The 12,295-nt window shown below is 45.6% G+C and overlaps 1 protein-coding gene across 1 annotated transcript in view; it reads right to left on the bottom strand.

Moving 5' to 3' along the window:
- The window catches only part of LOC139748573 (endothelin-converting enzyme 2-like), a 665,699-nt gene that overhangs the window by 51,453 nt on the left and 601,951 nt on the right, over positions 1-12,295 (bottom strand). Inside the window, exon 5 of the mRNA XM_071661616.1 lies at positions 6,496-6,558. Within this exon, the coding sequence (XP_071517717.1) occupies positions 6,496-6,558 (63 nt within the window). The remainder of the gene's footprint in view (positions 1-6,495; positions 6,559-12,295) is intronic.

Below are 12,295 nucleotides of genomic sequence, written 5' to 3'. Positions count from 1 at the left end.
CCATATAACAATTTTCATGGTGGACTAAGAGGAGACGCAAAAAAGATCCCAGTGGTGTAAAACCCCATGAGCGACCCAACCAGATGGTTGGTCTGGTGTTTTCCTTAAGAATTTAAAAGGAAATCTACTTTATCTACAGCATCTGCCTCCTATCCAAATCATCTTGATACGTTCCTATACAATCCTCAACACAATATTCTAGATATATATCTTCCATGTCTAATAACGTAATGACGAAGTTCTATCATTAGACTTGTTGCCAAAAATACCTGGTCTAAAAAAATGAAAAAATCTAAGGTTGTTAATGAAAAACATAAAATTACTACCTCTTTAACAAAGCAAACACTAAGGTTCACAGCTAAGAAACATGAAAAATAAACAATAACAGAGGAGATCCAGCTTACACTAACAACGTGAGGCAAAGGGGCTGAGGGCGCACCTTATGGTTTGTGGAGACTAGGTGCTCTACGGGGCCTCTAGCACACTAGGTGTTACAAGTACGCTCTAGAACTTTTCTAGAACAAGTGACTGATCAGCACAGCCAACTAAGCCCAGGACAAGTTAGACAGACAGGTGACACATCTGCAGCCACAGGCCCGGGACGTCCTTTGTATGTTTTCTAACAATAATTTGGCCATGATTGCTTAAACTCAATCAATTCTATTTTTAGTATAAAGTTCCATCAAAGTTCCTGTGTGGGGGCATCAAAGAAATAACTTATTCTTGGCCGAAGTAATTAAAATTCGTGAAATGTGATCTGAAGCTTGACAATTCATCTTACAATTATAAGATAATAATGATGGGGGAAGAAATGACCATCTGGAAAGTGTGGGTAAAAGGAGAAACACCTCTGGAAATCAAGAAAACCTATTTTCCACTAGCAACCTAAATCAAAGATATTTTCAATGTTAACTGAATAAATAATAAAAAAAAAAATGAATGCTATCATTTGAATTCAGTTGTTGGGAAGTCTACAACCCATGTCTGTTTTCTACAACTGCATGCAACCAATATGGGAGCCAACGACAATGCTTCTGGTATATTTCGTTTATGATACTAGATAATACGGTAATTCTCAGTCTCAAATTGGGGTTAGTTGAGGTTCCCACAAGTTCTGTTGGTTCATACAACTGTTTGACTCGCTTTTACCTGATAGTGATAACCCTTACATCAATCTTCAATGGGGGAAAAAATAAAACAATGTGACAATTCATACTTCTTGGGGCTCTACACCTCTCTTACTAACTACATGGTTCCCCAGTGTGCTTTACATACACGTGAAGGTATTTCTTATAGTGCCCCCTACATTTACTTTTATTTATACCATTGCAGTAGAAGCTTCAAAGTCTTCCAAACATACACCATCGCCAAGACATCATGGAATGACTGCCGACAGTGTAATTATGACACGTCCCAGTCCTGGGCTGTCGTTATCTACTGGTGACTTTAACAACGGGGGCGAGTCGTTTAGCACGCTACTCGCGCCAAACAACGTCTGACCATTAAATTATAGGGATGCTTTATTTGACTGCGACTGTGGTGGTACCAAGAAATTCACGGCTCAGCTCTATTACATTCTTTTGGAATAAGTGTTTCTGCAGTCGTTGAAGCGGGGAGAGTTCAGCAGCCCCAAGACACACTGGCTTGCCCTTGCGCAGCATCCGCGACAGACGCATATTCAGGAACTGCTCAGCACCATCACAGAAAATGGGTCGGCAACAACCATCAAAGAAAATGGGCACGATGAAGAAATGACATACTGACATATCAATAAAAAGGAATAATTGACTTAACTATAAAGCTGGCTCATTCAAGACAATGACCTGAAATGAAATGTTGATTACTTAGTTACACTAAATGATAAAATTATAAAGACATACATTCAAACCCTTAGCCTATAAAAATGCCAGATAAGAGTCCATTTCGTTGCCTTTATGTTAAATGAAAATATATTACCCCTACAATGTCAGTCTTTAACCAAAGTTACTGAAATGCGAATAACAACGTCCGAAGAGTTTTATCGTCTTGATCTGTCTCTCATTTACATGAATAATATTCTTCTACACAAGTCAACACTACATGTATTTTTTTTTTCTAGCATCATTACTGTAACTGAAAACATTTCAAATAAGTTATAGGCGTATACGTGCGCACGCGAGTGTGAATGCGCATGCGAGTGTGTTGATACGTTGCGATGCATGCGTAATATACATGTGGTAGAAAGGGAATACCCTAAACTGTGCTGTGCACCGTGATCACCTGTTATACTGCCCTGCCCACCCTTATATGGCTTTCTTATACTGGGGTCTGGTTGCTATATTGCACGAGAAGCACACACCCCTCCAACACGCTCACTAAAGGAGGAAAAACCTATCTTAATGTTGCGGAGAGCTCCTGCTCAGCCACCTAGCTAATGGTAACTGCGCAGTACGGAAACTAATGGCAGATCTACCGTTGGAGTCACACACGACACTGGCTGGCTCAACGTCCCGGTCCTGCTAGCCATCAGCACTCCTCACGTCCACGACCTACCCCTGCATCCTCACCGTACCTATGATGCGCACCACAATGACACACTGCTGGTCTACACCACGCAAAATGGAAGAGAAAAGTGTCTTTGGTGACTTGAGATTTATGTTCTGAAGGCACATACACCTGAGATTCAAAATGTATGTACAAAACGTTGATTGGGGCTGCTGTGTTGTTCACAACTTGGGACTACAATGTCATTTACAATATGGGTCTACTTTTAGGTACAATTTTGGAACTGCTATGCTATTTACAGTGTGGGACTACCGTGTCACTTACAGTTTGGGTCTATCTTCATGTACAATTGGGGTCTACCGTGTCTTTTACAGTTTGGGTCTTTTTTATGTACAATTTGGGGCTACGTTATTTACAATCTGGGACTACCGTGTCATTTACGGTTTGCGCCTACTTTTATGTACAATTTGGGGAGTGGTGTGTTATTCAAAGACGTGGGGTTTTAAAAGATAATGCCCAGACCAATAGCCAAGTCTCATTCAATAGATCTTGAATATGAGAGGTATAGATAGAACAGGTAAACAGATTGAGTGAGAGAGAGAGAGAGAGAGAGAGAGAGAGAGAGAGAGAGAGAGAGAGAGAGAGAGAGAGAGAGAGAGAGAGAGAGAGAGAGAGAGAGAGATCCGATTGAAATAAACTTTTGGGTCCATATAACATACCATGGAGTTCACATGACAAGCGCTGCTTACACGTGCATTACGCACATACACACACACACACACACAGAGCAGTGCATGTGTAGAGGCCAAGAACACATTTCACTTTTTTTTTTTCTGTGGGCGTTATAATGGGAGCCCAGATTCCCTATGGAATATCATGGGCGTAAAACAGCAAGCGTTATAGAAATAACATGACGTGTGGGCATTACCGTGGGACTTTACATGGCAGGTGTGGCTATTACCATGAGAACAACAGGGTGATTGATCGAAGGTTTTGAAGATGGAAACTTGCCAATAGTCAGTGACAGAAAGACCTGAACAACTGTTTACTAATAAAACTCTCTCTCTCTCTCTCTCTCTCTCTCTCTCTCAAGGACAACAAAGCTGTTTTAAGCGATAAATCAAGCTAAATTATACTTTTTTTCCCCCCCCTGAGTAGTGTGGCCTTGGGCAACAGTGTGAAGTAAACATCACAGGATGAGGTTTTTAGCGTGTGTCGACGTTCAGTGGGACCACATCCCACTGTGACCCCGTCTCGTCCCGGTATTCATGAATGGCAACCTAAGTTCCACACCTGCGGCAAGCGTCCCTCGTGAGACACAGGCTTGCAGGCGCACCGTTATAAGACCCGGAGTTTTTCTGGAAGGCGCTCCGACGCCGTCCAAATCAAACGGGACACGACGGTCTCTCGGGAGCTCGTCACAGTGTTTATGCGCATAAACTCTGCGCGGCTCGCGCAGGCACTGAAGCACGGAGACAGGCCAAACGATTTTATTTTCTTTTTTTTTTTTGCCATGGACATCCCGAAGAGTCTGGGAAAAAAAAAAATTATGCTAGTTTCTCCCTACTGTATTGTTGTGTCCTCCTCTGCCTGGGGTAAAGCCTTCCACGTTTCTGGGATGATGAACGGACACAATGTCGGGATCTGGGGGTTCATAAAACCCTCCGAAGACCCCACAATGGCCCGTACAATCGAGCGTAGCATTAGAGAGGTTATTGTGTGATGTGGCCTCATACAGGAACGCGTAGTCTGGCCCTTTCTCCTTCGGGAAATACGTAAAAAGCGAACTCTCAACAAGTACCGGGAGATCCTCGATCGGCTTGTTCATCCACCACTTTTCCAAGACTTCCCCCCAAACATCTTCAATGGCGAGGAGTAAACTCTTCGTAGTGTGTGGCTCCCTTGATAGACACTTCCCAAGACCACAGACCAGGGCAGGATGGCCCGTGGCCGCGGCAAAACCACGGTCTGCAGACATTCCTCTCCTTGGCTACTTCTTACCGGGAACTGTGAAGGATGTGGTGAGCTAAGCCAAAAGGCCGTCAATAAATGCCGAACTGAAAAACTCCAAGATCACAACCACAACAGCGATGGCTGATGATATGGGGAGAATGACAAGTGCTTTATTCATAACTCTTCTAACAACTGGATATTGTTGTGGTTGTTGTTGTTACAGCTATACGTAACAAGCTGTCAATAACCTGACGCGGTTATAAACCGTTGAAGACGAGGTGATCCGTTGCGCACCTCACAGTGCAACTGTCCATAACACCTAACCTTATCTGACTCGAACGCCATATATTTCTCTTAAGGTAAGGGTATGATGCTCTTTGTGGTGTACGGAGGGAGCATGATATCTATGACCCTGACCCTTATATAGACCCTTATATAGAGAGTTCAGGTCAGAGGGCAGGCCACCAACCTCCCTTGCGTGTCTTACCGTCGTGGCTGAGGAAGACCGGGTAAAATGCGACTTCTCCTGCTGGCACACTTCCTACGGTAAGATTAGAATGGCAAAGCCAACTTCTTCAGTGAGCACACTGACCCCCCCCTCTCTCTCTCTCTCTCCTAAACCCCAGGCACGGGGGGGGGGGATCACCACCAAGACCCAGAAACCAAGTCTCCAAGAGAACAGACGGTGTAGAGATGATGGTTTTCTTTCCAGAAGTTCAGATACGCCATGGTGAGAGGGGGAGAGGAAGGGAAGAGGGGGATCATATTAAGACGAGGATGGACCACGTTTGCCTCCCCGCCCCCTCCCACTCTCTTTCCTTCCATCCAGAACGAAAGGAGAATGCGATGCTGTTTTCTGGAGGAGGTGCCAGATGCTCAGAGTGGGTAGGTGGAGGCGGGCGATGTCGCAACGGAGTAAATCGTTGACGTGGAGGGAACGTGAGAAAGCTGACCTCCCGCCCGTGCAAGGCGAACCTCTCCTCGGTTCAGTAGTGATCAAGCAGGTACGTCAGTTTGCACAAAGCTAAACCATGTTTGCATACGCACAAGACAATAGCCTCGAGCATTGCCACTCGAGGGAATATACGAAAATATAGTCATAACTAAGAATTCCTCAATACGATGGCATTCATATACTGCCTTGGAGAACGGTACTTCAAATACTACACGTCTGGATGGGGTTAAAAGAGATATACTGCTGTATATCTATGAGAAAAAAAAAAAAGGCTTGTCCTTATATCTAACTAGTTCATAGGAAATCACTTAATTCCTAACACACACACACACACACACACACACACACACACACCTCACTGGAGACTTCTCACTTCAACAGACACATCGAAGATCACAATAAGAAAATATGTACACTCATTTTCGTCAACACTTTACGTTGTAGTCGGTAGCCTACGTCTGTCAACTCTTACTGTGATCAGTGCAGGCGTGTCTGACACCTTCCCTCGTAATGCATCACACTACCTGATATGTTATGTCTCATTCCTCCCAGTGTTGCTCTTCTACTCTCGTAAGTGTTCTGGGCAGAGCTGTGTACACACACCCCCAGCCTCACTGCTGCCCCTCTTACGTCCTCTGTACCTCATTAAGTTTCCTTCCTATGCCTCTGCACAAGATAGGAAACATGTAACACTGAAATTCATCATCAAAATCTAAATTTCTCTCTCTCTCTTAATACTAGGTTTAATTTCTCGTCCTTTTCTCACACTTATCATCTTTTTTATTCCTCTTCTTCCCCATTCCCAGCACCTTTTTAACCTAATCTTTCGTGATTAATGTCAGCTCTCGCCCAAAACATTCTCCCTCGCAAAATGTCATCATTTCCACACCCAACAAAACCCGGCATGAATGAGAGTAAATCTTGCATCAGCATAATACCTTCCCATGCCTACGTACACACACACACACACACACACTCATCTCAACCCCCTCCACCTACCACCATCCCGATGCAAACCCATACAGACAACACGTTACCTCACGCTCGTGCCTCCGGACTGCGCTTGTCCCTTGGCGTCCCCCAGCCAAAGGTCCAGGCCTTACCTTGTTGTTGGGCATTCGGTCGTAGTAGCTGTGGTGAGGCATGGAGAACCCTGACGGCAGCAGCTGTGGCAGGGAGAGAGAGAGAGAAAACCCGGGGTTAAAACACTTGCGCTGCTGAGGAGAATCCAAGATCATAAAATAAGTTTAAACACTGCTATCATGATTATCCCTTACCAATGCTGTTAAGCACTCTCGGTGCCACTAATACATGGTATACTGTAAGCAAGCAGTACTTTCTCATCTCATTCTGTTGGGGATCTGTACTTTTATCTTTTTTTAACTTTATAAAAATAAGATGTACAAAACTCACAGTATATACATGCCGCTACACAAAAGGTTCACATGGCCTGATACATCATCCATACTGCGTCTCATATCAATATATATATATATATATATATATATATATATATATATATATATATATATATATATATATATATATATATATATAAAAGAATTAAAAAGAATATGGAGAAAAAGCCAAGCAGAGAAGAGACAAAGTGAGCAGACGATAAAGAAAGAAATGATACGACAGACGACATGCAAGGCTTTAAGTGCAAATAAGAAATGTGGCACAATAAGGAAGAAGAATCTGGAAGGGGAAGAAAAAAACAAGACAAAAAAAAAAACACTGTGGACAAGGCGAAAGACAATCGTAACCTGTTCCACCCATCCACCAGGAGCATCTAAACATTTAAGTACGTAACACTAGATCGTACTAAGAGATCCCGGGGAGAAGGGTTGTTTACAAGAGACACACACACACCCCCTCTCGTGACAAGAGTTGAATGCGACTGTTTTAAGACCTATAGCAGTCGTTGTTTGGGTACACAAGTACGACAGTAGCTATCCAACTATGGTTGGGTCAAGTCAACCCTCCGTTGGATGACTGTGAGGGAAAGCGGAGGACGCGCAAGAAGCGCGTTTTAAGAAACGCATCACTTTTGGCGCGAACGTTCAACCCCTGAGTGGTGGTGACTGATGGCCAGGCGTCAAGGCTCTAACCTCCCTTAAACACTCCCATTAAAGAGGAAGGGGGGAGAAAGGGGGGAGTGGAACCCTGAGGTCAGCTTGAAGGGCGGCCGGTAACCCAATCATGGCCTCCTCCGACCCTCCTCCTGAACGGCACAAGTTGCCCCCGAGTGGAAAAGGGGCGGGTGGTGGAGAGACACAGGCAGAACCTCCACAATTTCTCCCTGACAAACCACACCTCGACCAACATTCTCTCTCTCTCTCTCTCTCTCTCTCTCTCTCTCTCTCTCTCTCTCTCTCTCTCTCTCTCTCTCTCTCTCTCTCTCAGTCAAAACGTAACAGTAAATAAACCCCCAGCGGGAAACGCAGCACTCAAGTGGACTACTACGCTGGGCCAGATACAATTCTCCTAAGATAAACGCCTTTTCCTCCCCCTCCTCCCCACTTCACCGCGCCTGTACGGAAAGCATAGGGGGAGGATACCACTGCTCCTCCCAGCTAGGACGAGAAGACAGTGGCGACGTGACGACACAAGCCAGAAGGACAGCACACACACACACACACACACTAACCAACTACGTCGGTGTGCAGACAAAGGGGGCGTAGACACAGATGCATGACAGTTAGCCATCTCGCCATGCTCGAACATGCAAAGCTTTGTGTCATCAACCAAGTGCATGTGTGCATGACAACCCAAGTGCATGTGTGCATGACAACCCTAGTGCAAGAGACATCCTTCCTGACGGCAGTGTAAATGTACACACGACTTGGCTTCCTATCTTCGAACGGTGACCTCAAAGCCAATGATGCCGGCTGACCTTACAATGACTTAATAACCATACCGCATGACTTACTGACTGATCAAAAGCCAGCAGTGGGGAACTTTTTAAGTCAGTGAGAAACCACCCAGGAGGGATGTACGTGGTTTGGTTCTCCGTCTTACCACGTCCAGTTGATTCCTGGCATGAACGCGACACCTTCATTAGAAGCTGCCAGTGTAGACAACAACACACCTACTGGCAGACGTGCTCTTAAGACCATGGTTGCTGTTTCATCAAGGCTACATGATCTGTGACATTGCTAAAACGTTAAACAACCCACCCACACCCCACACCCGACCGCTCCTCTCGTCCTTCCCTCTTGACCATCTAGCTGGCAGCAGACGTGTACCGCTCAAATGTGTTTCCCTTCCACTCAAGTGTTCCTTTGTGTTACCACCAACACCACCAGAGACAAGTGTCTCGTGTTCTCCCGTAATGTTTCAGAATCTCCTGGGGATGTGTGTGTGTGTGTGTGTGTGTGTGTGTGTGTGTGTGTGTGTGTGTGTGTGTGTGTGTGTGTGTGGTGTCTCTCGCCGTTGGTGGTACACGGCTAAGGATGGCAGCCAAGTCCCGTCTTGAGAACTAAGACTTCCCACACCCACCACAGCACATAAACAGAAGACTTAATGAGCTCAGGCATTACGAGCGAGTCAGCAGCATGAGGACCAACCCCCCCCCCCCTCCCCCCCAACCCCACCCGACCTTCCCTCCTTTCTCTTCTCATAGCCTGTCCCAGCTGCCACTGCCGTAGACACAGTGATAAGGATCTCCTACTTCACTGTCAAAGACACAGTTCTGTGTCATCCAAAGGCTGCTCATGCTACTTTTTAGCCTCAGTCAACATACGAGAGGAACTTTTGGATGGTTCACACGCATTTCCTGACACCACTATGCTACCCCGCTGTTACATTTGTTGGCACTGGTCAAATCCCTCTGGAGTAGTCAGAGAACCCTTAGACTATCGGCTATGTAGTTAATTACACCTCTGAGCCTCTCTTGAAATATATACATACAGACACACACACATACACCCTCCACCTTCTTGCATATTCTCCCGGGAGTGCTAACCCTCCCCTGAGATTCTTAAAATCATCTCTGTACCATTTTTCCCTCTGAAGGTCAACTCGACCTAGGAACATATCAAGACTAAAAAATATTTATAAAAAAAAGGTGATGGCACACTTATAGGTCATGTTCTACGGGTCTCTCTCTCTCTCTCTCTCTCTCTCTCTCTCTCTCTCTCTCTCTCTCTCTCTCTCTCTCTCTCTCAGACACACACACACACACACACACTACCAAAAAAGAAGACCCCCCCCCCGCAAAGTGACCATAATAAATCTTTTTCCCTCTTTTCTCCTTGGAAGGGGGCAGGTGTGAGGGCTTGGAAGGGAGGGGGGGGGGGGGTTAGGGACGACCTCAGACCCGTCGTGGGGGCACCACTGACTCACCTCTAAATAAGACTTCAACCGTAAAAGTGGCAGTAAAAACCTGACTGGCAAGCCACGGCCAAACTGTGGTCGTTCTGAAAGGGGGGGTGTGTGTGTTGGGTGAGGTGGCGGGCCATGGTGGGCACCAGAGGAGGGCTGTTTGAAAGCACTAAATTCTGTACTCACTCTCTTCCCTCACCCACAGTCTATAAAGAGGAGTTCTCAATACGTGTGGTTCATGGACCAATGCCCCAGTGGTCCACAAGATAAAAATGAATCATATTAATACCTGTGGTCCATGGATCACCTCCCCAGTGGTCCACAAGACAAGATTAATCTATAAAAATCAATATTATTATCGAACGATAAAAAAAGGCGCTGCATTTCTTATATATTCCACCATCGGTATCACCTTTTCTATAAGTCATACCAGACCCGATATAATATTGGATATATTCTGAAAGTGGTCTACAGACACAGCTGGTGTCTCTATGTGGTCCAGATACATAATAAAAAAAAAAATAAAGTTACTAACCCCTGTTCCTCACTGTCCATTCAGCTTTCCATTTTGCCATTTCAATTACATTCGTACATCCCCCACACCTCTTTCAATTCCCTACTGCAACACTGTTTGAACTGTCAGTTGCTATCGTGAGGTAGCCATTAATTTTTTCTTCACTTCCCCACGTCACCACCTCAACCCTCTAGTTCTCCCTCGACCAGCGCTCTTCCCACAGCAGGTGCAGCTCACTCAATTGAAAATACAATTGATAAAAATACAGTTTTTCAATACCACATTAATGCTGTTCAACTACCTTCTTTTATAGCTTAGGCCAATCAGATTGTAATTAATAATATTCACCTTATTTTCTACATAAAGTCGATACCAAAATATACTGATAAACAATGATCCAATATATCAAGTAACCATTTATAAACCAAATACGGGATAGGGAAATTACGGTCATTCTAAAGACAATGGAATCTTAAATAGGTCGATATTAGAGTCACAGATTCCACATATCTGAAGTGTGCCAGCGAGAAACTTTCAAATGAATCCTATCTAAGTTTTAACTTCATCCTCTTCAGAAAGGTCTTCAAGGACAAAAATGGCCTAATACTGTGCCTATCACATCATTAATACAGACAGAAAGCAGCCCCACTACACTCGCTAAGATAACTATGAAAAAAATAATAAAAACGCAAGAAGTGTGAGGTGTATATATATAAAAAAAAAACTAACCCTTATGTAACTGTTCTAGATTAAACCCTTTACGTAACTGCCTATAGACCATCCATTACGTAACAGACCTTACGATGGTTTCCGGAGTCTTCTACCACCCCAACCACAGGCCAGTCTGGAGCTTCCTTATGTATAAATGATTTTGATTTTTGACCCCTCCGAGAGCGGCTGTTAGATTGTGCACTCCTACCCATCCTCCTGCGGGTGCTGACGCTGAGGAGGATACAGAGTCTACGATAGATCCGGTCTTAATGCACACTCTGCATCCTACACCGTCTCCCATGTGGTCTATGGTATACCAGACTGACCAATGGATGTTTATAATGGTAGTACTATACCTTGCATTACTGGAGGCTAGGAGGGAAATCAAGGTAGAAGTTCCCACTCAATACAAGGGAAAAACTACATTTTCAACAGCGTCTCGGCATTTACTTTCCCTGTTAATCTGCGTACGTAGGGAGGACATTGCGAGGCGGGAACAGTTTTACGGTAAACAATGGCGCAGCGTCCGTCAGGGCCAAGATGGCGGCCCTCTCCCTCAGTGAATTACCGTCTTAACGGCTGTTGGTAAACTGATGGTCAACAACTCCTTGATTGAGTCTACTGGAGGAGTGTCATATATATTCTGTTTATGGCCGTAACGTCCAAGCCGAACGGCCACCCAGTGACGTTACTCGGCCGCTCTCCCCGGCAGGACATTGGTGGCTCGTGCATGACGTCACAGCGCACCGCGGCAAACTATTAGCCGCTCGCGCGTGACGTCAAAACCTTCCGACGCAACGCCGCGAATTGTGTAAATATATACACGAAAAACCCGACGTATCCCTTGACCTCATCACCTTTAATAACCCGGGGGCAGCACATGCAGCTTTATCAAGGGGTAAGTAAATCAATAAGAGAGTCAACAGTTCTTGTAAGACATGAGAGGAAGACACCGATAAATTTCGCAGCAAGTCCCGCGCGCCTCCGCCGGCAAACACACACACACACACACACACGTCGGAGGCGAGGCGGCCGGGGCTCGGAACATCCCCTTTAGCGGCACCTTCTCATTCACAAGGCTGAAGTCCTCCTCCCCCTTCCCCCTCCTCCTCCTCCTGGGTATGTGGAGGCTCGCCGAGTACCAGGGCCACCTGCCTGTCGCGCCAGGAGGAGGAGGGAGAGAGAGAGCCTGCCTCCCTCCCTAACCCTGAACATGACAAGTCGTGTCGCCTGCAGGTGTGTGTTTACTGTCAGTCTGGCCGCGGCTCAAGGCCAGAGCCAGAAGAATGGCCGAGCTGTTTACCTCAGGGTGCAGCAAGGGAAGCTCCCGAGTTCGCTGGTTCTCCCTGTGT

The sequence above is a fragment of the Panulirus ornatus genome, chromosome 5 (genome assembly GCF_036320965.1).
Source record: "Panulirus ornatus isolate Po-2019 chromosome 5, ASM3632096v1, whole genome shotgun sequence".
NCBI lineage: Eukaryota > Metazoa > Arthropoda > Malacostraca > Decapoda > Palinuridae > Panulirus > Panulirus ornatus.
This window is presented reverse-complemented; position numbering and strand designations above follow the sequence as displayed.